At 40.7% G+C, this 27,123-nt stretch overlaps 1 protein-coding gene across 4 annotated transcripts in view; it reads left to right on the top strand.

Moving 5' to 3' along the window:
- Nucleotides 1-27,123, top strand: part of hmga2 (high mobility group AT-hook 2) — a 54,225-nt gene that overhangs the window by 5,406 nt on the left and 21,696 nt on the right. For 2 of the 4 annotated variants that reach the window (XM_071502053.1, XM_071502054.1), the window contains exon 3: nt 5,828-5,878. In XM_071502053.1, the coding sequence (XP_071358154.1) occupies nt 5,828-5,878 (51 nt within the window). Of the gene's footprint in view, nt 1-5,827; nt 5,879-9,748; nt 11,778-27,123 lie in introns of those variants that run through there. The other 2 variants (XM_071502052.1, XM_071502051.1) reach the window with 2 other exon arrangements.

Genomic DNA, 27,123 nt, shown 5'->3' with positions numbered 1-27,123 from the left:
CTGTGAAAATTGTAAAAAAAACAAAAAAACAAAAAACACATATAAAAAAGTTACAGAAAGTGTGAGACATAGGCCCCCCAGACTTTGTTGTGGGAAAGCAGGTTTTAGACCTTGTTACATAATTCAATACACTGCATGTACGCAGATTGGAGTCTTGACCATAAAAGAGGTAAATTAAAAAACTTTCATTTAGTTTTTGCATTGACTTTATGCATTTTGAAAGGAGCTGACAAACCATGTTGATGAGAGAGGCACATGATCAGGAAATGCACATCATGGGTCGTTGTTGTTTTATTTGATTTTCTCCTGTAACATGTTATTTCAGCCATGTTAGCAGCGTGGCTCCAATGATGGCAATGTCACCCCGTCAGTTGGTCGGTCCACCTCTTTGGTAACAGGAACACATTTAGCTGTTTTCCACTGTGGGAACAATGACCTGCACTCATGAGCATCTAATAACCTGAACCTTATGAGAACTTGTATGGCAAAGGTGATCTGGTATACCTTACTTTTCCACTGTGTATTACAAACTGGGAAGGATCAGTTATATATCATTCAGAAGGCAACATGCTTTGAACGTACAAAGCAACAGAAAGCAACATGTCCAAAATGCAGTCTCCATTTTTCTTCATTTAAGTTAAGAAAGCCTTCGTCGATCTACACACACAGGTGAAATCGTGGTTACTGCTTTGCTTTTGTGTATGTTGTATTTGAGTATGACACATCTGTTTGACTAATCACAAGCGACAGCTGCTTGACCAATCATGGGCGATGGTCCTGTACGCCCGCAACCCCTTCCCCTGCTTGAAACATAGAGTACCTGGAACTTGATTTGTTACCAGCTCTTGAAGGGTGCTGATGTTTAGCTCCTGGAACTTGTCTCCAAAGCTGGTAGAGGACAGGGCTGCCAGTTCATGTGGTGGAAAATAGCTACCTGAGATCAAATTTTATTCAACTATTCATCGTCCCCAAAGGCATGAAGCCTACGAACGTTGGTGATCCCCCTGGTGACTTTTCCTGACACTTCTGGCTTTTGCTGAAATATCTTAAGGATTATTCAGCGGCTGGCCCTTACATTTATAGATATCCATGGTGCCCACAGGATGAACCACATATTTTTCGTTAACTAATATGCCTGTACTATTGAATGGTTTGCCATGAAATGTGATTGAAGGTAAATGTTTTAATCTGTCCAATACTTTAGTTTATGGCTTGCAAAACTAATGTCAATCCCTTCATCCTCTGCTGTCGTTTGTCTTTACTGCAAATTCTCAGATGCTAACATGCTAAAATGCTAGAGGGAAATGTTTAAGCATTCAGCTCAAAACATTGCTTTGCCCAATGAAATCTTCACAGAGCTACTAGCAGGGCTGTAGTCTCTTTGCTGTTAGCATGTGTGTGTCTGTGTGGTCTTGTACTGAGGAACTGAACTGTATTGAAACAAAGATGCTGTCTCCAAACCGCTTTATTACCAATGGAAGTGCCATAGCTAAATACTGAAGTCCAGGCTTGAAACCTTGTGACACTGTCTTTCCCACCAAAAAATCCACAGCATCAGATGTTTGTGTACTTGCCTAAATATGCTATGTTTAACTGACAAAGAGCTTTATTGGAAGCATGAATTTTAACTTCTGTTTGTTGTGACATTATTTTACAGCCCAAACACTTTGTTGGGAGAAGGTTTGGGTTGATGGATGGGTCAGCAAGTCTTTGCTTGTTTGGTTTCCTCAACCATGACCACAATCTTTCTGTTAACCAAGTATTTTTCTTTTAACCACGATGAAAAAGGTTCCCTAAGCCCACAAACCCTAACCTTGAACAAGTAATTTTTCTGCTTAAATCTAACCAAACCTTATCCACAGCAGTGGAGATCAGAAAATGGTCTCAACAATCTTCTTGGAATGGGTCATTTGGAATGGTTTCGATGAGAAATGTAACATATGGGTAATTAAGAAAAACTGGTACAAATTACTTTTCTTGACCTTTTCTTTGCAGGACTTGTTGTGAAATGCCATATGCAGTTTCCTCCAAAACCGTAATGAATAAATGAGAATGCATTTTTACGCATGACTTTTAAGCGTAGCGGTAATAGAGTAGTTTGGTGAAACCAACACTGCATGGAAAAAGAGAAAGATCACCTTGGTACAGTTTAGTTTCACTTTGGCTCTTGCTGTTTATAGTTTCTTGTAAAAGAAAAATGGGAATTTATGGGAACTTATGGCAGGTTCCCTCTTCAGATCCCTGGGTAGTCAGGGCTGCAGCAGACATGCTGCATCTCTCTGCTCAGACATCAAACACACTGATGATTAATTGAATAGGGTGTTGTCTTTCAGACCATTAAATCTCCACATTAAAAATGCATCATCCCAAACAGAGAACTGGGATTACGGTACACTGATTGGCTAGCCAGCAATGGGATGTGTCACGATAAAGACCTGCTTATAAACATCACATGACAAAACATCATCATTTTGTTGTAGCTGAAGATACGTATGCCTCTCTTACATTAGGGGGTCCAAGCTAGCCCCTGCTCTTGCTTGACACAATGTTACAGCTTGTTTTAAATGCTTTGTTGATGATGATATTCGGTAGGGTGGGAGATAATTAAGTTGATTTTGAAACTGATTATGCTCATTTATAGAGCAGGTCATATGAGAACATACAATAGAAATAAATGTGCATTGTTTCCTGCAATGCATGTGCTTTGTAACCTGTTCAGTGCAACTGAATGTCATGAGTACAAGATAGCAAGTCCTCCAATATAAACTACCTTATGCGTCATTGTCTCTACCCTTGGATACGACCCATAGGAGTCTACCAATGGCAGGCGTACTGAACCTTTGTGGTCATGGTAACAATAATACGACCAGTGGGAGTGTACCAGTGGCAGGCACATTAGACCTTTGTCATCATGGTAACAGTAACAAACACATGGTAAACATTGAGGAATGGTCATACTTTGGTTGGGTTAAGGCACAAAAAGTGCATAGTTATATTTAGGTACAAAAAGGTCTTGTAAAAGATCATGGTTTGGGTTAAAATAAGTCCTTCCTTAAGGTCAAAGACCTTCATCATCATGGTTTCAAGGATAAACATATGGTTATGGTTATGGAATGGTCATGGACAAAAGAAACAACGGTGATTACAAGTAAGCAGCAGTCAACCAATCCATCAACCCCAACCACCTCCTAGCTCTATATACTGGGTCACCTTACTTCCTCCTTTACTCCTGAGGTTGCCTATCTATGGGCTGTCATAAGCTGCTTGCATAGCTGCTCACTATTTGCAGGAAGACAGTTTAGTACATACATGTACACCATGGGGAGAAAGACTTTCAGAGATGCATGGACCTCTTCAAACCTTCAGTTGAATGTTTTTACTTTGTGAATCAACTCACATGAGAAACTGCAGGTGAGATATTGAAAAACTCCACCTGCTGCCTTGTGACCAGGCTGGGTGGCTTATTCTCAGTGTCAGGCTGACAAAGGAGCTGCTGTTGTTTACTGAACCAAAGCTACACACATGCCCTAACACCACCATATCACTGATACGGGGCTTTTGCTGGTCATCGTCTGCAAAATTCATTGGAGCTCAGCGATTTGACTAAGATTTCACCTGACTCCCAGCCAAGAGCCATGGAGCCTGGATATATCTGATGAATTATTGACACTGGTCTGGTCTTGTTAATTGTGGATGACTGCAGGGCTTTGCCTTCTGGCTGTGCTGGACAGTCTGCAGGGTGCAGACTCTCCCAATTCCCACAAACGTCAAATCATTCGTTATCTAAAGAAAAGTAATTTGGTCAAAATAGAGGGGCCTGGTTGCCATTATTGTTAAGGCTGTGTTACGCTACTGTTGCATGCTACTGAATTTAAGATTGTTTTAAAATGTTTGTGCTGCATTAGGCAAGTCTCTACAAGTTGGCTGTTATAGTGTTCTGACATGAACAGAAAGCAATGACTACCCAGAAGTAAGGAAATCACAAACATGCAACAGTCAACACTATAGCATGCTTTCCAAGATGGATAGCTATACTGCTTATCCTTACAGGGTTGAGGGGGGCTGGAGCCAGCCTGTATTAAAACAGCTACATGGGCTGAACACATTCATTTGGGTTTTATGGTGAGTTGGCTTTATGGCGAGTACACCAGTACTGTATCAATAGTAATGTATCTCAACCTGCCACCACCAGCAAATCTCAGTGATCTCAGAGGTCAGTGAGTTAGTCAGCTTTCTTAGCAGATAAGAAGACTGACAGTCATGGAGCCACATTAAGCACATCCAGCTGCTCAGCGTTGGACTGCAGAATATCCTATAAGTGCATTTTCAGGTTGCATAGGCAGCAGGAAAACAATTCAGTCACTGCCATTGGAAAAAGGACTGGTTCAACAATTACACATTAAAATGCACCTCCTTTCAGTGGAATTTGGTGCTCTAATTTTTCTTGAATTCTGTTTATTCTGTTCTAACCTGTCTGTGACACTCAGCTCCAAGCCCATTTGCTCCCTCCGAAGACGGAAATCTTTAAAAATTGCATTTTTAACAAAAGGCTCAGTAATTTCCTGAAACAGTGGGCATTGTAGTTTTCAGCAAACATCGCTTAAAGAGGAGGAAATAGGACATTTGGTGGGGAAAATTTTCAGTTACAGATTAATCCACAATTAAAGTTGTAGTATACATGGTAATAAAGGTCACTGTAGTTTTTGAGTGTTACTCAAACAGGAGGGAGTAGTGCATTTGTTGTGAACTATTTTCAAGGATGAATTAATACAGACTTGATGCTCTAGTGGGCATTTACTAACTTAAATACTTTACTCAATTTATTTTTATACCTGAAGGGTATAAGTCGCTTTGGAAAAAAGCATCTGCTAAATGACTAAATGTAAATGTAAATGTAATTCTTTTAATTCATTCTTGGAAATGTGGATCTTATTTTTGTAGTTTTGGACATCATTTCTATCAGCCATGATAACACTGTTACTCAAGCTAATAGCTGGGAACTCAGTGATATCACTAAAAAGTCCGACAAGTCAAGTAACACAAGGAGTCAGACGATGAGACAGGATGGACACAAACACCCACGTTAGTCAAACCTACTTGGAGAAGAAAGCTAAAGTAAATCTATAAATTTATTACACAAACTGTCTGCTGTAAACATCCATCACAGTTTACAGATCCACTTTTTGCAGAGCTGAGTCTCTTGTAGTTGTGTGCACATGGAGGGGTGAAGTGTTGGTTTGGTGCCAACCCGTCTGACCGTGGGACTGCTCACATTTCTTGACCTGATGGGCTTTGTTGCAGGGATCTCACCCTGTTCCCAGATCTCAGCAATGAATCTGGTGAGTCCACTGTTATTCTAACTGACAGAAACAACGATCTGTTAATGGAACACAACGGCTGCCTAGAAGCCATGAAAAATGAAGCTGAGGGAAGGAGTCCTGCGCTGAGATATTACCATAATAACCACAGTTGAGCTTTTTGAGTGTTTGTCATTGCACATTAATCACAAAAGGAATGGCTTAAAAATGATGAATACATTTTTTCTGAGCCTCACAAACACATTGAAGTGAATATTTGATCAGAATTTGATTGATTAGTTCCAATAAAGATTAATGTGTTGAAGCTGTGTTAGTAAATTATTTTTATTTCATTCTTGCTCTCATGTCCTGATGTAGCCAAAACAACAACACCCCAGGCTATGCACTGTCATGGGAATGAATGGAGGGCCATCTTGTAACATTGTATCTAGCAGTATTACTGTAAAACATCCATGTCATGCATGTCACTGAAGTCGTAGGATAAAGCCTGATTATTTATGTCTCCACAGAAAGCCGAGGCAACTGGTGTGAAAAGGCCCAGAGGACGCCCCAGGAAATGGGTGAGTCAGTGGTTCTCTTAAGGTCTGAGCTTGTCTCTGCTGCTGGACACTGGAACACATGTTGCACACAACCAACTGCTCCTCCAACCTGAAACAACCATACAGGTCATTTTCTTCAACCCCTGATGTGGGACTGTCTCCTGAAATAGCGCCCCCCATGGCGGCAGGCGTACTGAACCTTGGTTGTCATGGTAATAATAATAAACACATGGACTCTACAGAGAGTGATGAACTTAACTTTGTCACCATGGTTACTATAATAATGATCATGGCGTGGTTAGGTTTTATGAAAAGATGGTGATTTGGGTTCAAATAAGTACTTCCTCAACATTAGACGATCTTTGTTGTCATGGTTACAATAATGACAACGAATGACAACATAAGCTGCTACTGTCACATGGGAATCGAACACCGCTCTCCTGTGTCATATTCATCCATCCACCCCAACCTCCTCCTGACGTGGACTTTGTCGCTCTATAAACTACGTCACCACACTTTTCCCTTTGCTCCTGTCATCACTACTATGACCACTAGATGTCGCCTAGCAACAAAACCTAACTATGAGTCATAATAACCAGCTGACAGACGACCTGTGGGCTCGTTTTTTTTAACAAGAGGAGCCTGTGAGAGAAAAGGAAAACTTCAGCACGTGATCTTATTGCCACACACTTGCTTCTTATCATTTAAAAGCTTTTTGCTGCAGAGACGTCTCCCAGTAGGTTTAAGTTATTGCCTGGTTTGAACGCATGTTGAAATGGACTGAACTGTTTTTAGTCATTTCTTGTTATTAACTTTCATTAAGCGGCCTGAACACATTCAGAGCTTCCTCTCGGGTTGTTGCTGGTGTGTGTGTTCAGGGAGATTGCCAAAATGTTTGTGTTATCAGTTAAAGAAAATGTTTACCCTCCATGCTGACCGCAGGAATACTTAAATAATTCCACCGACAGCTTGAAGGCCTCAGTGTTTATCAGCTCCAAAGTAACAGAGCTGATTGATAATGCAGGGAAAAGCAGCTGGCATTTAGAAGTGCCACCAGGAAGGGCGAGGAGAGATGCATATATCATGTCTGCATTTTTATGTGCCAGAGGGGGAAAAAAAGAAGTGAAAGCCTTTGAGAACAGAGCTGGAGGGCCATAAAGTGTGTGTTTTATATTTATTTTCCTGGAAGGAACGGTGTGTTCCAAGAATCAGCGGTGCATATTTGGTATATTCTCCACTGTCAACACTGCTGGTTTACTGGTGCAAGCTCATGCTGGGACTTGTTAGCTCCATGTGGCGGCTTTAAAATCTACAGCAAGTAAATTAGCTGCTCTGTTCACATGCAGGGCATCGAATCCTCCGCCTTCACGGCCTTCTCCAACAGCAGGCCTACAGCTGCCAGGATGGCAGTTCAGGCTTTATGTCAAGTCTGATGTTTTTGGAGTAGCTCCCAGTAGGTCACAGTAGCATGCAGTGGGCATTTTTGAGAGTTGCAAGAGCAGGCAAACCAGGTGATCCGTACTGCTGAACCAATTACTAATCCATTCAAGCTTTGCATTTAATGTAAAGCACCTTCCTCAGTATAGCCTTACCAAATTTAAAGGAACATTGTACCAATAATCATCCCACGGTTAAAGTCACCGAGATCACATTTTTCTCCATTCTGAAGTTTGATGTGAACACTAACTAAGCTCCTGACTTGTACCAGGATTTTATGCATTGCACTGCTGCCACATGATTGGCTGATGGGGTAATTGCATGAATAAGCAGGTGTACAGGTTTTCTTAATAAAGGGCTCAGTGAGTGTGTAACTAATAATGTAGTCATCCATAATTTTATTGCATTATTACACATTTTTTGCACTATTCACAAAATGCTAATGTACGGTGGCCCTGAGAGTTCAATGCACCGCAATTTAAGAAAACACATGCAAATAACACAAGCAAATACAGAAACGTGCTGCAAGTGGCACAGACGAGAACGTACATGTTTCAAGGGGACACAGAAAGTGCTGAAGCCAGCTCGGAGTCACTTGTTGTTCAGTGCTTTTAACTTCAAAAGTCACAAAGCATTGATGAACAACAATTGCGTGCAAGTGTGTTGTGAGTATTTGCAGCACATGCTGTCAAATTGATGAAGATGTTTTCTCAACTGCTTCTATTTTGTCTGTTTGCATGTGTTTTCTTAAGCTGCAGTGTGTTGAGCTCTCAGGGCCACCGTACTAATGGGTGCCCACACCCCTCACAACCCATGACAGTACACTGTAAAAAGCAAAGTATAGAATTTACCCAATAAATCTGAGGTAACAATTTCCATCGACTTTTTTTTGAGTAGATTTAATTCTATATTGTCAGTAGAAAATAACTGAAATAAAAAGCTATGAAATACTAAAATAAATGGGGTTATATTTACCTCACATTTCAACAACTACTTACTCATTAAAATTGGGTAAAATGAACTCTTGATTGCTAAGTAGGTATTACCTAAGTATTAGTATTCAAAGTTAATTGATATCAGTCAGTAACTATTACTTATTCAGAGAAGGTAAAATTTACCCCAAATAATTACTATTCAGAAATAATTAATATCAGTTAGTAACCATTACTTATTCAGAGAAGGTAAGATCCTCCCACCACCCACCCCCCAAAAAAAGACTTTCAGATGATGATCATCTCAATGTTTTTAATCCATAAAATTATCAAAAACACAGAATAAAGTGCAATAAACACCTTCACACAGCTTTTCAAGGTATGAACATGTTTCTAAACTAACAGCTTCAAATGTTTCTAGATGACAAACACATCTTCCCACATCCAGCTTGCTCAAAAAGAAAAAGAAGTGATGAGATCAGAGGATAGAAGAGAAGAGGAGAGCAGAGAAGACAAGTGGAAATGAATGGATGAATGGAATCCGAGCAGAGAAGAGAAGAAAGGAGGGCAGAAGAAATGAGAGGAGAAGTGAGGAAATCAGAGCAGAGCTCCAAGGGATGTCCAGTCACATGAGGATTTTCTTGTATCCAAACTCTTACTTGTGCCTCTTTAGCTTTACAGTTTAACAGTGACTCACCAAATCTGCAGTACAGGTTCATTTATACAACAAATAACTGAACCGCCTCAAATGCAGACAACACTTTCAGAGGCCACTTATTATATTTTTAACATAAGTCAAAAGCACACACGCAAACTCTACAATGTTCCTGTGCATGTACACTATCAAACATTTAGATGAGGATAGAACAGGTGAACACCAACATATTTAAAACAAACTGAGGGTATTGACCAAGCCGGCCACTTGCTATTGGTGTTCCTTTTCTGCCAATCTGGGGAAATCAGACAGCAAGGGAGTGGGCTGAGAGAGGCTGCACAACATACAACTTGTGTGTGTGTGTGTGTGTGTGTGTGTGTGTGTGTGTGTGTGTGGTAGGGAGGAGAGCAGCAGAGAAGAAAAATAAAATTACACACCATCACAACTCCATCTAGCTGTGTGCAGATCCTCTTGTTGGAACAAGAAGGGGAATGTCTATTGCATGAGCTTATGTTTGAGGCTGTGGACCTTCTTCAGTAGTTTCGCCGCGTCAAGCTCCAAAAAAAGTTTCTGAAACGCATCAGATGTGTTCTTCAGCTGCTGTGGATATTCAAGGTTGAGGGCATATATCAGTCCCATCAGCAGAACACATGCCTTTGTTCGACTTCCACATTCTTCCATCACTGTGTTTCCCTCAATCACAATAGACACATCTGATGGATCCTCCTCAGCCATGACACTGTGCTTCACAATCACTTTCATTGTTTTGTCTGTATGGTCCTCACATTCCTACATGTTAAAAAAAAAAGAAAGAAAAAGCATACACATTTTTAATGTACATTAAGATGATGTTCCAATACTTTTCAGTTTATGTTGCAGAGTAAAGGAGAGAAGAGGGGAGTGGACAGAAGACGAAAGGAGAAGGGGAAAAGAGGGGATACCAGAGGAGAGCCGAGATATTTGATTTTTATTGATTTTCGTTCTTTGGATTTGACCTAACTCTAAACAACACAGGGTTGTCTGGCTAAAAGTTGGTCCATGCTCAGTTTTTGTTGTCAAGTTCTAGTAATTTACTGTGCAGTTTCCTACACTACCTCGTGTTGCCACCCTGATAATGTGTGCTGTAACCACAGACTGTAAATAAAGAGCAGTTTTGCAGCTCAGAGTGGGCTGCTCCACCATCGCCATCTTGGCAGCGACTAACTCCCTGCTAATCCAAAAATGGGCAAAGAGGTGAGACTTTGGTGCACGTCGGTTTGTGACAAGCATACGTCCACCCAGCTGTCACTCAGCGCAGCTCAATTATACACAACTTTAAGTCTTAATGAAATTCTAAGGTGAGTGATATAAAAATTCAACCCTCGTACAGTTATCATGAGGTTGCTGCTTGGTTTTATATAACACACCTCAACCAGTGCAGCCCCCTTGTGCAGTTTAACTCAGGCCTGTGTGCAATCTGAGCAATGGCCACGTGGACGACAGGAGAACACAACTTCACGGTATGCTGCGTAAGATGGTTGACAATAATGCAAAGGCTTTGTGGTGAATGGGTTAAGGCACTGGAGCGATCTCCTGTGTGGAATTTATCTTTGGGAATAACCCAAAGAAGATATTGAAGATTTTATCAGACGCAGCCTCACAGCTGCTTTGCCCGAGCGGCGGCCACAACAAATCAGTTTCTCCACTCCGCTGCAGGCAGCCGCTGAACCCTTAAGACTGAACTGATGAAACAGTTGAGGTTTACTGCAGCGTGTCTGCATGTACGCACACCTACACACCAACACAGCTGCTTCACGTCAACCCTTTTGGCAGAGCCACACACAGGCCGCACTGCAAACCAGCCAGTTGTGTGCTGTGGGCTGTGTGCCTCTCGGACTGCTACAGGGCACATGCTGACACCCACATGACAATCAAAGGTGCTGCCTCACAGCTGCTCCTCGCTGCATCTGAAGCGTGTGGACGAGAAAATGTTTAACTAGCACAATGATCTGTCAGCAGGATAATTAGTCTCTTTAGCTGCCTCTCTTATTGTTGACTTTGACCACAGCTCATCATTAAAGGATTCAGGAGCAATGCAGCAGTGACAGATATGTGAGTTGGAATTTCACTGTGGCTGTCAAAGAGCTGAATGTTTTCATTTCTTCTTCATTCAGCTTTACAGCAGAAAATGACAAATGGAGCTTTGACCTTTAGCTTTTGCCTCATAATCTATTATAAAATATTTATTATCGGACTGTTGTATGAGACCACATTAGTTTTAGCTAGGTGTTCCTAATAAACTGTCAACTGTGAGTATAGTAACTGAAGCAAAGAGAATAATGAGACAGTCATGTTTTTTTGCCATTTGAGTGGAGATGATGAGCTTTTAGCGGACAGGGACAACATTAGTGGACAACATTGAGGTGACTTTAGATATTACAAGGCAAAATGTGCGCACAGGTGTGGTTGGTGTGGTTGTATACTGTAGTTGAAACATGGTTGAGCTGGTGATATAAGGACAGATTAACTGTGAGGCAAGGTTGACCCTGGACAGGTCGCCTAGAATAACAACTTTTTACTTTAACCCTAGAACACTAACGTTAAAATTAGTAACACCATCACTAACGTCGGGTGAAAATCACCTGAACGCATGCCTCTTGAAAAAACCATAGATGGGAGGAGGGAAATAAACATACCATTAATGACATCAATGAGCAGCCTGAAGCTACCCAAGGACCCATGCAACTCAGACAGCAGCAACACAATGAAAATCACATGACAAGAATCGTGTGGGTGAAAATCACCCGACGTTAGTGTTCTAGGGTTAAGTATAACAAGCTCCTCCCTAAATCCAACTATTAAAGCTCCATCCAGTCTAAAGGTAGATGTCCATGTGTTTTGATTGTAAAGCAGGTCTAGGTTCTATATAAATACTGTGAAAGTATCAAAGCCTCAGTCCACAGAGAAATGCACACAGCCTGTATTCAGAAACTGAGCCTTAAAACCAGCCGTCAGGACTTCTAGAACTTTGTGATGTCACAACAAAGCAGTCACCGCCCTTGGTCAGGCCCCAAGCCCCGCCCACCGGACCCATCATCCAACCTTGCAAGATTTGGTTTCTCTGAGTGTTTACCCAAAATCTGCTACATTTCTATTTGATCACTCAGAAAACAGTCAGCCAATCAGAAGAGAGGCTCAGAGCCTCTGTGTTGTTACTAGAACTCCAGAGAGAAGCCTGAGAGAGGAGGCACTGGGATGGTTTTTGGTTCTTAAAACCACAAATACATTTTCTTATCGATATCAACACAGGAAAAGTGTTAAATCTGGGACCTTGAAATATAAGTGAGCAGGAAGTGAGGTAAGTTGTGATATTTTAGTCCGCTGGTGGTGTGTCTCTGTGACTTTGGTTTGTATTTGGGTTATTAAAAGTCACACACTGAGTCTCCCTCTGTACCACCAACACACAGCTGGCAGGAACCGCTAGGGTCAGTCAGACCCGGCTGATCCAGGGTCAGTCCCTCATTGGTATGTCCTCTTGCTCCTCCACTGTTTGGCTGCAGGTCCTGTCCTTCTACGTGCAGGTGCTGAGGTGCTGAGATGCTGACCAGTTGACCGGCTTCCTCTGCTAGTAAAAGCCTGAAGGGGGAACTCTGCCCTCCAATAGATCGCATTCATCAGTTGCGCACAACAGTTCCCCTTTTCTGCTGCCAAATGGCTGCTGTCCTGTGGGTTTAATGTGTTGGTTCCTTTACAGGCTCAACCCTCTGTCCCTGTTTGCTGCTCTGTTACAGTAAAGCTTTGGCATCCTCAGCGTGTGGCAGCCTATGAGAAAGGCCTTTGTGTTGTCATGACAACAACAATGAAAACCATGACATTACTTTTAAGGAAATAGAACAGCAGTACCTAGAGACCTCTGTGCTTTGTGTAATTGAGGTCAATTGCTCGTAGTCTGTTAACTGTGCCGAACCTGCTTTAGTTAAAGGTGCACTCTTGAGTTTTTTTGTGCATGAACAAAGTAAACATCTCCATCATTCTTCTGTTGGTGAAATTGTTGCTGTCCCGTCAGTGCTGGGCGGATGCATGTTATGGAGGCTAGTGTATAAGCTCAGTTTAGCTGGACCATGTCTGCAAAACCTGGAATAAAATCAGGCCCAGGAAAATTCCCACAATGAAACTGATGGCCTTGTTCTGCAAAATGTTACACACATGTTTGTATGAAGGTGGGTAAATGTTTCCTACAGTGCTTATAATTCTCACTCTGTCTCTAGCACTGTGAACAGTCTTACTTTAAATCTGAGCAACTCATTAGCCAATGACAAAAGGTCAGTTCACACAAATTATTAGAAGAAATTTACTTACTCCCTTTGTTCATCCCTGGTCATTTATTATACAGTTGCAACAAGGCTTTAAGAGAGGCCAAGCACTGTCCCCTCAGAGACCAGGTGAGGTGAGCAGCAGGTGGAGAGCAGCATAACATCTGTAGGATATCTACAGAAAACACTCTACGTCTGCTGCCATGTGCATCAATCTAACCTCATCATGCAGCAGACAATGTCACACACATCACAATTTTTTCAGACCTTGGATGGATTTTCTGCATTTGTCTCCATTCCATTCTTCTCCCAGCCGTCCAAGTGAACCACCACGTTTGATGAAGTGGTGCCGCAGAGGACTCCAGGAACTTTGACAACAAGGTGGAACTTCAACAAGATGAGGATTTTTGTTTTTTTCCCTGGCATTGTTTTATAAGATCATGCCACACATGGACGTACTGCGGAGGAACATCAACTGTCTATATCAAAGGGCTTATCCATAGGTTCCCAGACGTTTAACTGTTTATTACCTCCACCGAGGAGGTTTTCACCTGTTGGTTTATTTGTAAGTAGAGTTATGCAAAAAGTATGAAACCGATTTGCACCAAACCTTGTGGAGGAGTGGGACATGACCCAGGGACAAACCCATTAAATTGTGGTGCTGATCTGTTAAAGATTCTGGATCCGGTGGAAGAAAATGTTGGGTTTTTCGGCCTTGCCAAATGATTGTGCTCTACTTAATGCCATTCTAATTGTTGTTGTAAGAATGCCTCAGCTTTTTAATGTTGGAATTAAAAAAAATGCTCAATATTTCTCTGTCCTCTTGTAAAAAACAAGTTTGTGCAGCAGGTTTTTATGAGCCATAGTTACGTTTTGTTGTTAGGTGACATCTAGTGGTCGTAGTAATTATGACAGGAACAAAGGGAAAAGTGTGACAAATATAGAGTGACAAAGTCCACATCAGGAGGAGGTTGTGGTGGATGGGTAGGTCAACACAACACAGGAATATGACACAGGAGAGCGTTGTTCCATTCCCATGTGAAAGTTGTTTCTTTTATCTATGGCCGTTGAACAAAGGGAAACCACGCTGTTGTGACAACAAAGATCATCTAATGTTGAGGAAGTACTTATTTTAACCCAAATCACCAGGAGACACTTCCCAGAGCATAGACTGATACAGTTCTTGTTAAATCATACTGAGATGGTTACTGAAGTGACTGAATGGCACATCTATAATATTTTCACCGGGACAGCACACAAAGTGAAACAAAGATGATTATTCTAGCACTGTTCCAACAAATGTCAAGCAGGAACTGCACCATTTATATGTCCATGGAAAGGAGTAGACAGCAAGAAGGAGAATATAGTCTGCTGCGTTAGCCTGCCCTATTTGTGCTTTGCCCTTTCCTCTGGTCAGCCAGTTCCTGTCTGCCAGGGTTTGGAAGCCAAACTGTTTCGCTGCCCTCAGGCTGTCCCTCTGCCTTCAACACAGCTGCCCCTTTGTGTTCGATTCTCTGCAGTCACATCCGAAGTAACTCACATCCAGGACACACTCATACCCATCTCTCCTTTCTGTGTCAGTGCAAACCCTCATGTTAAATGGAGTCTACTGTGAGACTAATGCCCTCTGCATTAAATGTGCGGAAATGAAGTGAATGGGCAAGGAAGCACAAGCGCTGTAGCATGGGTATGTGTTAGGGGAGTTGATGTAGTGTGAAGGGGAGAGGGCTACTCCCATCTCACTTAAGGCTTTGCTGCTCTTGGCTTCGGGACAAAGTGAAGGCAGGTGCCAAGCAATGGAATCAGAGCCCAGGGGAGAAGGAAAGTAGGAAAGTCTGGCAGAGTTGACGAGCACCTTAATTATGAGTTTGTCCTGCAGCTTTGAAGAAGTGGTGAAGAGGTCAGGAAGGTCCTCAGAAACCAGCAGCGTGTTAAAAACTTCTTCCCTTTGGATGCGTGCATGTGTAAGGCAGGCGTAATTGTGATATTGTGATCAGTGTCAGACATTAAAAAGCCTTTTATAGCCTTGGCACACCTTATAGAGAAAATATTCAACTTGGCCTCAAGGGTTTTGGGCAACAGATCCAGAGTTACTCTCCAGAGTGAGTGAGGTGTGGAATCAGGGCTAAAGACTAAAGCTGAATATGAATTGATAGTACAATATATTCAGGAGCATGAAAACTCATTGTTGAACATTTGAAATTTAAGTTTGATAAGAGTATTTAAACTCAAGCTGCACGTACTTGCTTTTAACTGAAACTCATAATGTTCAGTAGCAAATTGAGTTTACCCTGTAAAGGAGATGGTGCAAATTTCTAAAGCTCCATATCTACATCATGAAATAACAGAAACAATACCTCTGGTTAAATCTTGATCCATCTTAATCTTTCACCGGCTGTCCACTGGCAACAGGGAAGAATGAACTGTGGTCAGTGCTGACTGCTTGTCACTTCTTAGATGTCCCACTGGAATGCTTCTTGTGGCCTTTGTCAAGTTAGTAGTGTATGTTCTGGTCTTAAGGCAGGATAGGATTCTAATTCTAATTCTTACCCCTTTGATAACTGAGCTAGGTTCCATTTGACAATTCTACCATGACATGCAGATGAAAAAGTTGAGACATAAATAGATAAAGAAAAACTAGTAGTTAAGATTATTTTGTCAGTATAGGTATTTAGACAGAAAATTGCACTGAATTTGGACTTGAATACTGCAGAATATGAACATATACATAAATGCTATAGAATCTTTCTTTTATTATCTAATTTGACTGTCAATCATAAAAAAATAAATCGTGAAAGAAATAACAGGTCCTGCACTAGTTGTCCTAACATTAGTGCCACCCTCAAATTGCAGACATTTTGCAAACAGCTAACGGTAAACAAATTTACAGGAAATCAGTTCGTCTTTGCCGCTCTAAAACAGTAGTTGGTTCCTGTGTAAGCAACTGTTTTAGGGCAGTGAAGACGAATTGATTTCCAGGGGAAAGTGCTGTTTTATCTGGGTGTGAAACTAAAACTTCATGTTTATTGATAAATTAAGTGGTGCATGCAATTTGCATACTCGCCGATACCCGATACCGTATTTTATGCTTTATCAGAGGCATTTACAATACTAGCATTGTTATCACAACAACTCTACACATTTCCATCAGCCTCAGCTTAACTTGGTATTTAGTGCTAATTAGCAAATGTTAGCATGTTAAGTGGCTGAATTAAGGTGATGAACATGATGAATATTTTACCACCTTGGCTGTATCTAGCTATTATTTCAAGTCCATCATTTGATTGGAAGTATTCATGGAATTTTCTGCTGATGAACTATGATTTTCTGCAGGTGACCTTATTCTTTGCTCAACTGTGGGTCATCAGCAACCTGGACCTGATCAGAGGAGCTCAGGTTTCTGACAGTGTGATATAAGGACAGGAGTTCTGCAATAAAAGAAGAAGACTCTGTAGACAAACAGCAGGATTTTGAAGTCAGTTTTATAGCTAACAGGGAGCCAGTGCTGGGGGGTGAGGATGGGAATGATGTAATCCCTTTTTTTGACCCTGTTACTCTTGCAGCAACATTTTGAACTGGTTGGAAGCAGGATTAAGAAGACGGAGTGATACTGAACGAGATACAGCAAACAGAGTAGGAGGATACGAGGGCCAGGTCCGATGTAGAGTGAACTGATTTGAGTTTTGACATAATGATGTCAAGATGACGCAAACTTCAATAATGAATCACATATGACTCCAAGATTTTGGAGTCATGTGCTGTGTCAATATTGGGGGTAATAATGTTAGTTAGTTTTCCAGATCCAAATAATGTAACTTGTGATCTGCTCTGATTGAGCTGGAGAAACTTGCCTGCCATCCAGGATTTTATGTCTTCCTGACCTAAATATCTCAGCTGTCTACTGTGGCCTAACTGGCCAGAATCCAAGGTATCCAGAACTGTGTGATAGCAGATATGTTAGAGTCTGATAAATGCACTTTTTTTAATTACATGAAAAAAAACAGCCCTCAAGCAGTTTGGTTTTCTCATTTCTCAGGTGGAAAGAAAGTGTCAGAACAGGGTGAAGTTCACAAACTGATACTGGAGCTTAGAGATGTGTTTTATCATGTCAAGAGGCCAATGTGTGATTTATGATAAAAATACTGTCAAAAACCTGCTTGATCTTGAATAGGCAGTGGCAATACAGTAGCTGATACCACACACACACACACACACACACCCTGGGAAAACAGTGTTAAAACTGTATCTCTGCTGAGCCAAGAAACATGAATGTGTTTTTGAAGTTCATTCATGTGAAGAGGATTCACTTGTGTTTACACAGAAACCAGAAACTTTCATCAGTGATTTTTTCAGACTCGACAAAAGCTTTGAACAAAATGTGACGATGTACGTTTTTGGATAAAAATAAGAGCCTTAGCAGAATACAACATGTCTATTCATTTAGAAACATCTGAATAAGGTGTGTGTGTGTGTGTGTGTGTGTGTGTGTGTGTGTGTGTGTGTGTGTGTTAAAATCTCTTAAACTTAAAACCTACCTTTTGGACTTTGTTTCTGTATATACTATGTCACTGCACATTTCCCTTTGCTTCTGTCAGAATTACTACAGCCAATCTGGTCTTCGATTTGCCCAAAAGGGTACAGGTCACTCCACTACTCATCGACCTTCACTGTCTACCCATGGGTGCCCAAATCAAATTCAAATTACTAATGCTTGTGTAACTTCTGGGTCTGCACCCATCTACTTGAAATCAATCATAGAGAATCTCCTAAACAACTTCAAATGTGTTCATTTTAACTCCCTGCTCTCTGGCGTCTCTGGCAGAGCTCATTCAAAACTCAGCTCAGGGTTTTAACTGGAACTAAGAAACAAGGCCATCATTGATCCTTGGCATCGCTCCACTGGTTACCTTTTCCAACTGATTACAAAATCTGAGAACTTTTAAAACTCCAAGTCATGTATCTAACCTCGTAGTGCCGTATGTTCCCCCTCGCTCCCCGAGAACCTGCAGACGCTTCTCCTCATGTTGTTCTAAGAGCTCAAACACAAATGTGACAGAGCCTTTGCTGTTGAGGCATCTATACTTGAATGAATTACCTGACTAGATAATTGCAGCAATCTGTCTTCGCATGTTATTAACCCACCTTTTTAAAATAGCTTTTTATGGATTTCTTTTCAAACTTAGTTTATTTATTTGGTTATTAAAGTTGACTAGATTTGTCTTATTGTGAAGCACTTTGTAATTGTCCTTTAAGGTTATTGAATTGTCGGTTCATCATTATATTATTAGAAATGTATGTTGTTGCTTGACAGACTTGCTTTAAAGGGCCCATATTTTACACTTTTAATGTGTTTTTTTTTTGGTGTTGATATCCATAAGAATATGTATTGGTGGTTTTAAGAACCTAAAATCATCTCAGTGTAGTTTTACATCTCCTCTCTCAGGCTTCTCTCTGAAGCTCTTGCAACAACAGGTGATTGAACCAATTAGAAGAGAGGATCTGAGCCTCTTCTGATTGTTTGACTATTCTCTGAGTTGGCAAATAAAAATATAGCAGATTTCAGGTAAACACTCAGAGAAACCAAATCCTCCAAGGTTGGATGGTTGATCCAGGTGGGCTTGGATTGGGGTGTAGCTGAGGGTGGTGACTGCTTTGTTGTGACATCACAAAGTTCCAGAAGTCCTGACGGCTGGTTTTAAGGCTCAGTTTCTGAATACAGGCTGTGTGCATTTCTCTGTGGACTGAGGCTTTGCTACTTTCACAGCATTAATATAGAACCTAGACCTGCTTTATCATCAAAAAACACATGGAAATATCATTTTATACAATATGGGACCTTTAATCTCTCCCCGTGGCATTGTTCTTTCAAGTTAATCTGGTTGAGTTCAGAGTTGTGCCATGTTGGACGTGTTATGGAAATTTTACAGTATCCTAACTCGTGAGGTTGCCCTCAGAAAACTTACTTGAGTGCTCTGGCAGACATGTGAGCGAATATGAAAATTAGAATCACATTCATACATTCATTTGTCCTCGCATGAAGAGGAGTTTTTGTGTTAAGGTTGTGGTTAATTACATTTGTAGTGACTTGGTTTTTGTGTGCTGTGCATTTAGTTATTTTTAGGTCGCTGCTGTATCGTACTCCTTCACCAGGCTATTTGTAAGAGTGAGAGAAAGAGAGACCTCAAAGACCACAGAGAAACTCTGAAAGGAGTTGGGGGGTGGGCAGCAGCTTTGCCTCATTCCCTACATTCTCAACCCCCCACCTTCCTCCAGCCACGGCTGCTGCCAGGCTAAAAGGTTGAATTCCATCCACTAGAGGCCTTTGTTCAGACAGGGGCTCAACAACGACAAACATCAGGAGTTCTCTGGGACCTTAGCGGATGTCTACAGGTCACCTATGCCTCCCTCCCCCAGCTCCCACCCCTTTTTTCCCCTTCTGCAGTCTCTGGAGTTTAATCATTTCACTCTGAGTCTTCATCTACAACAACATGGCAGAGAGCTGCTACATAGATTAGGATGTAAAAAGCAGTGGAGTTTAACATTCTGCTCAACATGGGATTACTCAGTTGTCATATTACACAGCACAGTTTTCTTTTCTTACTTTTCTTTATCCACTGCTTCAACAAAGTAAAAATCTTTCCTGACAAAAATGCTCTGGGACACACTGATGCACCATGTTTTCAGGAGACATGATGCAACAGCAACATCAACCCTGGGTAGCAAATATGGCAAATAGTTTGAATTGCTAGAGGAAGGATTTACACATGCAGTAGCCGCAGATTGCATTTTTCTTTAAATGGAAACAAATACTTATTTTGAGGAAGATGTTTAGTTTTTTTTTTTTGCTGGCAAATTAAACATCTAAAGAAAAAACTCGTATGTCAGGCACAGTCATATGTGGGTTTGCCTGTTTGTTACAGTTAGTATTAAAAGAAATTTGGGAAACATCAGGTTTATTGATTTTAGGGGAGAAATTGGAGAATGACAATTAAAGCAGTTAACAAAACAAATGACAGAAAAAAAGAGTTATTGCAGGTACATTGTAACGTTTGTTTTACACAGGAAGTTACATGGCTGTCCTGCGTTGTCCAGGGTGTTTGTGCAGCGATGGCTTGAATTTTTTTCCCTCTTCCTTTCACAATGCCGTTCTTTCAAATTCCTTAAATAGATTTGGACATTTATGGCATTAGCGTATTTCTGCTACCACTATTATGAGGCAGGAAGTGAGCCGTTCCAGACACTACAGGTTAATTCATAACATCTGCAACGCTCTGTTAAAACAGTGCCATGCACAGAGTCCTTCCTGTTCCAAAGCAGCCACACATGCACACTGGGACACAGCCGCGTGCATTTGGATTAAATGGTTCCAAGAAACTAAAGACTGCTGAGCTCACAAACATAACGTACACTGAAGCAAACAAAAGCATGTTTGTCTTTTTTTTTTGTTATTCTGTGAATGCAAAATTCAATAACCAAGAAGCAAAGAAAGATTTGTAAAGTCTGCGCAGACATATTGCATTGCATTTTTTTTTCTACTTTTCTTCCGCTTTTCCTTTGAGATACTTGGGAACAGATTTCACTTCAAACAGCAAAGGCTCCTAAATGGAGCCGATCCAATTTGTCTGCGCCTTTCTTTCTTTTCAGAGCAAACCCCCCTGCCCCACCCACCACCACCCCAAAACCCTCCCAACAAAAGGCTGCTTGTCTGCTAGGAATTTTCCACATTCTTTGCAACGACAGACATTTTTCCCTTCGGCAAATTCCCCCTAATCACAGGATTTAGTTGGACCCTGATAGGTGCAATTCATAACTCTGGTGGGGCATCTGTGGGGGTTTGGGGAGTGTGGGGGGTCTGAGAATGGAGAATGGTAGGGGTGTTGCACAGTGGACAAGGTGGGCGAAGGGCAACTTCCATCAAGGAAATAGTAAAAGTATTTCAGGAAGATCATGAGGCCTGTAGATCCCTGGTTAAGCTTTAGAGGAAAGCTTGTGGGTGGCCCAGCTCCTCTTCACAGTGGTGGCGTTTAGGTGTAGTTCGCACTGCACTGACTGTTTGTTCTTGTCTCTTGGATTGTTTTCTTCTGTGAGGTTAAGCAGTGATTGCGTCAACAACAGAAATCCCCCAAAAATTTACACAAAACCTTTACATAACCTTTAGAGGAAGACCTGTAAGAACACGTCCGAGTGCCTGATCTGCAGACATCCAGACAACAACAAGCTGTAATGAGACTCTCCCACAGAGGTCAGGTGACTGTCAGCCACTATCAGGGTTTTGCCAAATCATATTTTAAAATGAGTGTCATGTTAAAGTTCTTGTTGAACTGTCTAACAATATTTAAAATCCCTCCCCCTAAACCTTTCTAACAGTGGAGTAAAGAGTGGGGACGGATGGGATGCCACTTTAAGCAGTGATTGGTCAGAAGTGCAGAGGTGAAAAAGTAGGCAGAGTTTGAACTTCTCTCTCCCGAGCTCTCTTCACACAAACACTTCCTTTTGTGCGTACCACCGAGTGCAGCTCTGTGAAGGCCTCTGTGCGCTGTCATGCCCATTTGTATGATTAATTGTGCTGAGACTACAAAGACACGGCATTCATGGAGAGAGACCGGGGAGGCAGCAGGATGCAGTGGGTCAATGTACTGCCATTTCAATCAGGGGCAGAGAAAGACTTAATAATAATGCCATTAATTTCCTTTGTGGGAGAGAGCAGGAGAAAGAGAAGAAACAAAGAATAAGCAAGAGAACGGGAGGAATAGGAAGCACGCACATGTGGGCGAGAGATCGGAGGAGTGTGTGTCTGCGTGTGTGTGTGGACAGAGGGAACGAGACCGCTTTGGATTCTTATGACTAACTGTGGAAAAAAAAAGTTTGGCTCAAGACCAAAGTTCTTTGTTTTGTGAGGATAAATTTGTTCAGTGAATGTCGTGGCCATTTAGAATTTAGATATTATGTGTAAAAAAAAACTTAGGTTGATGCCAGAGTGAGGACATCAGAATTGTATGTATTCAGTTAGTGTGATTAATTAGTGTCACTCACGACAGTAATTGCAATATTTTACTCATTTGTCAGTATGAAGAACTTTATTATATTACTTTAATCGCCCAAATGTAATATATGTAGATGTATTGAATTTGCATATATGTACTGTACATATAAAATAAAATTGCCATATGTGTATAGCCCATACAAATATATATGTTAACATATGTATGGTTATATTGTAGACATATGTTATGTAAATATATTCATCCCAAAGCCTGTCAATATATGATGTTACAGACTAAGGTCTGAAAGTCCTTAGTGTAAAGAGAAATTAATAAGAAAACATATATGAGCATATGGAATTTTTATTGTAGGTTTGTTGTTTTAATAAACTTCCATATTTAAATTAAATATATATTGTTAGCATATATGGTTGCAACATGTGACGCTATATAAAAATTCATATAACATTTTTTTGATACATGTACATATATACATTTAACTATGGGTATTTCATATATGTTACAAACCTATATCTTATTAACATATATGGCAACATCACCCATGATATATATTAGATTTCTGTATGGGCAGCACTCAATGGCTCTGTACTTATTACTCCTTAAAAAAGTGATACTTATTAGTGACTAATACTAATAATTATTAATTACTTATAAGTTCAGATGAAAAACTTGACTTGTTATATTGCTGCCCAAATAATTACTGCCCAGCACTGTGGATTATTAAAGACCCCTTTATAAATACTCCTACTCCTACTATCACTAATAATAATACTATATACTATTATAATAATAATAGTTATAGTTAGTAAAGTTATATATTAGAGCATCATTTAAATGTAAATTCAATGAATCGCTTCATAGTTTGGTTCTATAAATGGTTTTGTAAATGTATCAGTCAAGTAATGGATTAGAATTAACCACTTAAAACTAGGCTATAATTATTCTTTTTGGCACACTGCAATCTCCATAATTAAAAGACTCATATCCCTAGAAGTTTCCCAGACCGACAGTTGACTTCAGCAGACTGTGAATTCCCACGTGTTTTACAAACCTGCCAGATAAGTCAAATGTTTACCGACCTAAGTGCTCTGTAAGGCAAAGTTGTTACATTTTAACAGTTTGAATGGTAAGCATTCCAGGTTTTAACGGCCTCCTTCTCTACACAGCATTTCATCTGCAGCACGTCTCATGCTACGCTTTTCATCCCTGCAGACTGGTGTTTGTAGATGGAGGTTTGAACTTAGGGGGTCAAATTATCCATTTGGCTTCAAAGGAGGTCCAAAGGTTAGCATGCCCGCTAACGGTTAACCAGAGCAAACAGCAGCAGCACCTATTGTATGGGACAGTTATACTCAGACTGCAAGGACAGCAGAGTGTACTTACACACAATATACACTGTCTACACAGTACATATATACATGTACACATACATAACTATCATCAGAGCTGTAGTAAATTTAAAGGTGTTGTTTAATTTTGTAATGTATAGTACTTGAATGAATATAACAGTTTTGAAGATCTGAGGCTGCCTTCGAACTTTGTTTGAAACATTGTCTTGTCTTGTGGGTATGCAACTGCATTTCACCAGCGTTGCAGTCTGGTCTATTCCCCTGTAGTTAAGGCTGAAGTGGTCGCAGCGGCTTCTTGCAGCTGCTGGCCAAAATGCATGCTGATATCACATCACGTGTCTTGACCAGATATTGCTAAGATAAGCTGATAGCACAAACAACAAAAGTGGACCAGAGACCCTCATTTTGGTAATGCTCAGAGCCCAGCAGACAATCACTGCAGTTATGAGCGTGAAAGGGTATAAAATAGACTTGTGTGAAAGTATGCTTTGGGTCACTTTTACATACATACAGTGAGAGTAAAACATGAGCCTTCCCGTGCAGACAGCTGGATTGTTTAAAATAGGAGCGAATCTGTTCCATCAGAAGTGCTTGGGACGGAAATGAGACACGGCTGAAACGCCTCCCGTGCAGACATGTCGTTTAGAGCACTCAGTTCAGTTTATTTTACATTGTTGCCTTTTAGCTCTGGTCTGGTTTATGACTTTTTTTTTTTTTTTACTTTTTACAAATGAACTACGAGGCGTAAACATGTAGTTATATGGCCTGACGGGTAACTCTGTTTTGGTGAGATCATCCTACATCATGAAGACCCATATAGGGAAATCAAATTCTGGCAACTGTCAGAAAGTCATAGTGAGACCCAGCACAATATACAGTCTTTTTCCTTCTTTTTCCTTCTGAAGACCAACATTCAAAAAGATCATCATGAAATCTTAATGCGTGAAAGCTATGCACTAATATACAGACTGATAATAATGTTAATAATAACAGTTTCATTGAATTAATAATTACTACATTATTACTACAATAATTACTAGCACATATGCTACATGTTTACTCTGTTTTGGACACCTGGCTGCTGGGTGCACACATAATGTTCTGTATAATAAACAGCAAAAGATGTCATTTTAAGGACAATATAAATGGGCTGGTTTTAATTTAATTAAAAAATAAATACAGTTTTAGTTTGAGTATTTTGAACTGAGATGAACTGAGATACCTGCAAAAGCTTTTGCTTTTGGCTGTCGAAACAATAGCAACTCAGTATTCTTCCCATAGTTTTGATTAGCTTCACCTCAGCATAGGTGTAAAAAGTAAAAAGGTTGCATCTAGCTTAATTAATTACCAATTTAATGCACCACCAAAACAAACACACCCACATGTTGTGTGGCCAACAGGTGCATGTTTGGTTTGGCCAAATGCTAAAATACTCATTGTTGATCATCTAGCTTTCAATTCTGTGCCACTGCCCTTGTTGTAATTCACAGTTCAGAGGAGCATGTCAACAACGGTTGCGTTGCCTTGCAACATAACATTGTGTGTGTGCAAAACCTGGGGCTTTCTTTTCCTTTCTTGTGTTTGTGGGCTCGAAGCACTGTGGAGTTTCTGTTGTTTACACATCGCTGGGTTGTCCACTTTCGTGTTGCTTTATTCTGTTGTCAGTTCTATAAGATGTAGCAGGCTGTTTAGCTTAATACTGAGGGTCTATGTCATTTATCATTGGTCATTTTTGTTTAATTGTCCGAATCTTGTCCTCCTTTCTGGTTAATTCTACTGTGGCTATGCTGAGAAGGGTGGTAATATATTTGTAATTGATAAGGTTGACTATCTATAGAGCAATGAAATATATAAGAATAAAACTGAAAATCTTCAACAGGTATGCAAAATCATTATGAATAAAATAAAAGAGCTCATCCCAGAGATGTAGAGAACTTATGAGAAGAAAGAAAAATGCCTCACATGTACACTTGATTCTTTTATTACCAGAGGATGACTAGATGAACAAAATGAATGGTTGGCACTGTGGGATACAGCAACACATTTAAGGAGGATGTTAAACAGCGATTGAGACATGAGGAATTACTCCTCAACAACTATCCTGTTCAATCTGATCCTGCTACAATAAATGAAAAGGTGCATCAGCCTTCTAATAGCAGATGAACCTCAAGTACCAGTGCAGGCTGCATCCATAATCATGACAGATGACATGCAAGTAAAGATGTAAAACCTAGCAACAGTGAGTTAAATCTGGGAAACACAAGCAACAAGACCACAAAACTCTGCATGAAGAAAGTCTGCTGCTTCTGCACATCTTTAAACAGAGGCTGACCTGGCAGCATTAATGACAAATTATGAAAGAACACATATGAACTGGAAGACAAAGAAGAACGGATAAAGGCCAATTCATACTTTCTACATCTGCGTGTCGCCTATAATGCAACAACATGGATTCTTACTTTAAAGAGAGGTTGAGAAAGGAACTCTGAAGAGAGGTGGAAATGCCTGCTGTCAATAATGGAAATATCTGCGAGACAGATATGTGAAGGCCAAGATACTTACTTCTTCTACAAGTCATCACATAAGGACCCATTGGCGTCACTTTCTAACACACTGTAGCCCGGTGTTACCCAGTGTTTCAGTGTACAGACTTCTAATGTTCTCTGCTGCTTTGAAAGTTGCAGACCACTGCCTCATATATGGCTTCTGACATATTTGGGGGTGAGACCGCATCTTGGTTTTTAAGTCAAAGTGAACTTTTTTTTGTATCAAGCCACACCACAATCTTTCTCTAACTTAACCACAGACAGGATATGAACCCCAGTCTCTGGTGACAGTCATGCACTTTGTACGCCTACCATCCACCCAACCACCTCATAGTGACTCTGCTGCAGTTAATAAATGTTTAAAAAACAAAGACTTTTATTGGAGAAAGATATGGACACTTTCAGCGGATGGGCTTGAGAATGCTGAACTGGAGATTATCGGGCTCTGCCTACGGAAGATGTTTCCAGAGGAACTGTCCAGGCTGCAAAAGGGCACAAGTGTGATGGGGTGTTGCCACATTTGTAGACTGCCCACTGATAGGAGAGTGGTTGGCTCAGCAGGTCATCTAAACCTGCGGAAGCTCAACATCCCATGATACTGGCTAAAGATTTCCATATCTCAGCATTCTTCTAAGTCAAATCCATCAAGAAGTAGGACATAGTGGTCGTTACCAATGTTATCCAAACTGTGGGAGATGTACCGGATCACTGGCTCTCATACAGACATGAGTGCTTCATCTTCTGTCGAAGACTGAATGCTCAGACAGTGTCCCAGCAGATGGCAGACTTTACTTCTGTTGACGTCAACTATTTCGGACCTTTTGAGGTGAGGAGCAGAGAGAGCGTAAGGAACAGGTACAGGATAATTTTTACCTGTGTGGCCATACGAGCAATCCACATTTTAGTGGACTTTCACTCTATCATAGATGCACTGAGACACTTTGTGTTGAGATGTGGTATAGTTCTTTGTACATTGAATGTGCAAAACCTAGATGAAAGTGGCCTTCATCATCATCACCACCATCACCATCAAGAGCCATCCAATTACAAAAG

Source organism: Trachinotus anak, unplaced genomic scaffold (genome assembly GCF_046630095.1).
Source record: "Trachinotus anak isolate AG129_WGS33_773 ecotype Australia unplaced genomic scaffold, CSIRO_AGI_Tana_v1 ptg000018l, whole genome shotgun sequence".
In the NCBI taxonomy this organism is placed as follows: domain Eukaryota; kingdom Metazoa; phylum Chordata; class Actinopteri; order Carangiformes; family Carangidae; genus Trachinotus; species Trachinotus anak.
The sequence above is the reverse complement of the archived record's forward strand: the minus strand, read 5'-3'. Positions and strand labels throughout refer to the sequence as shown.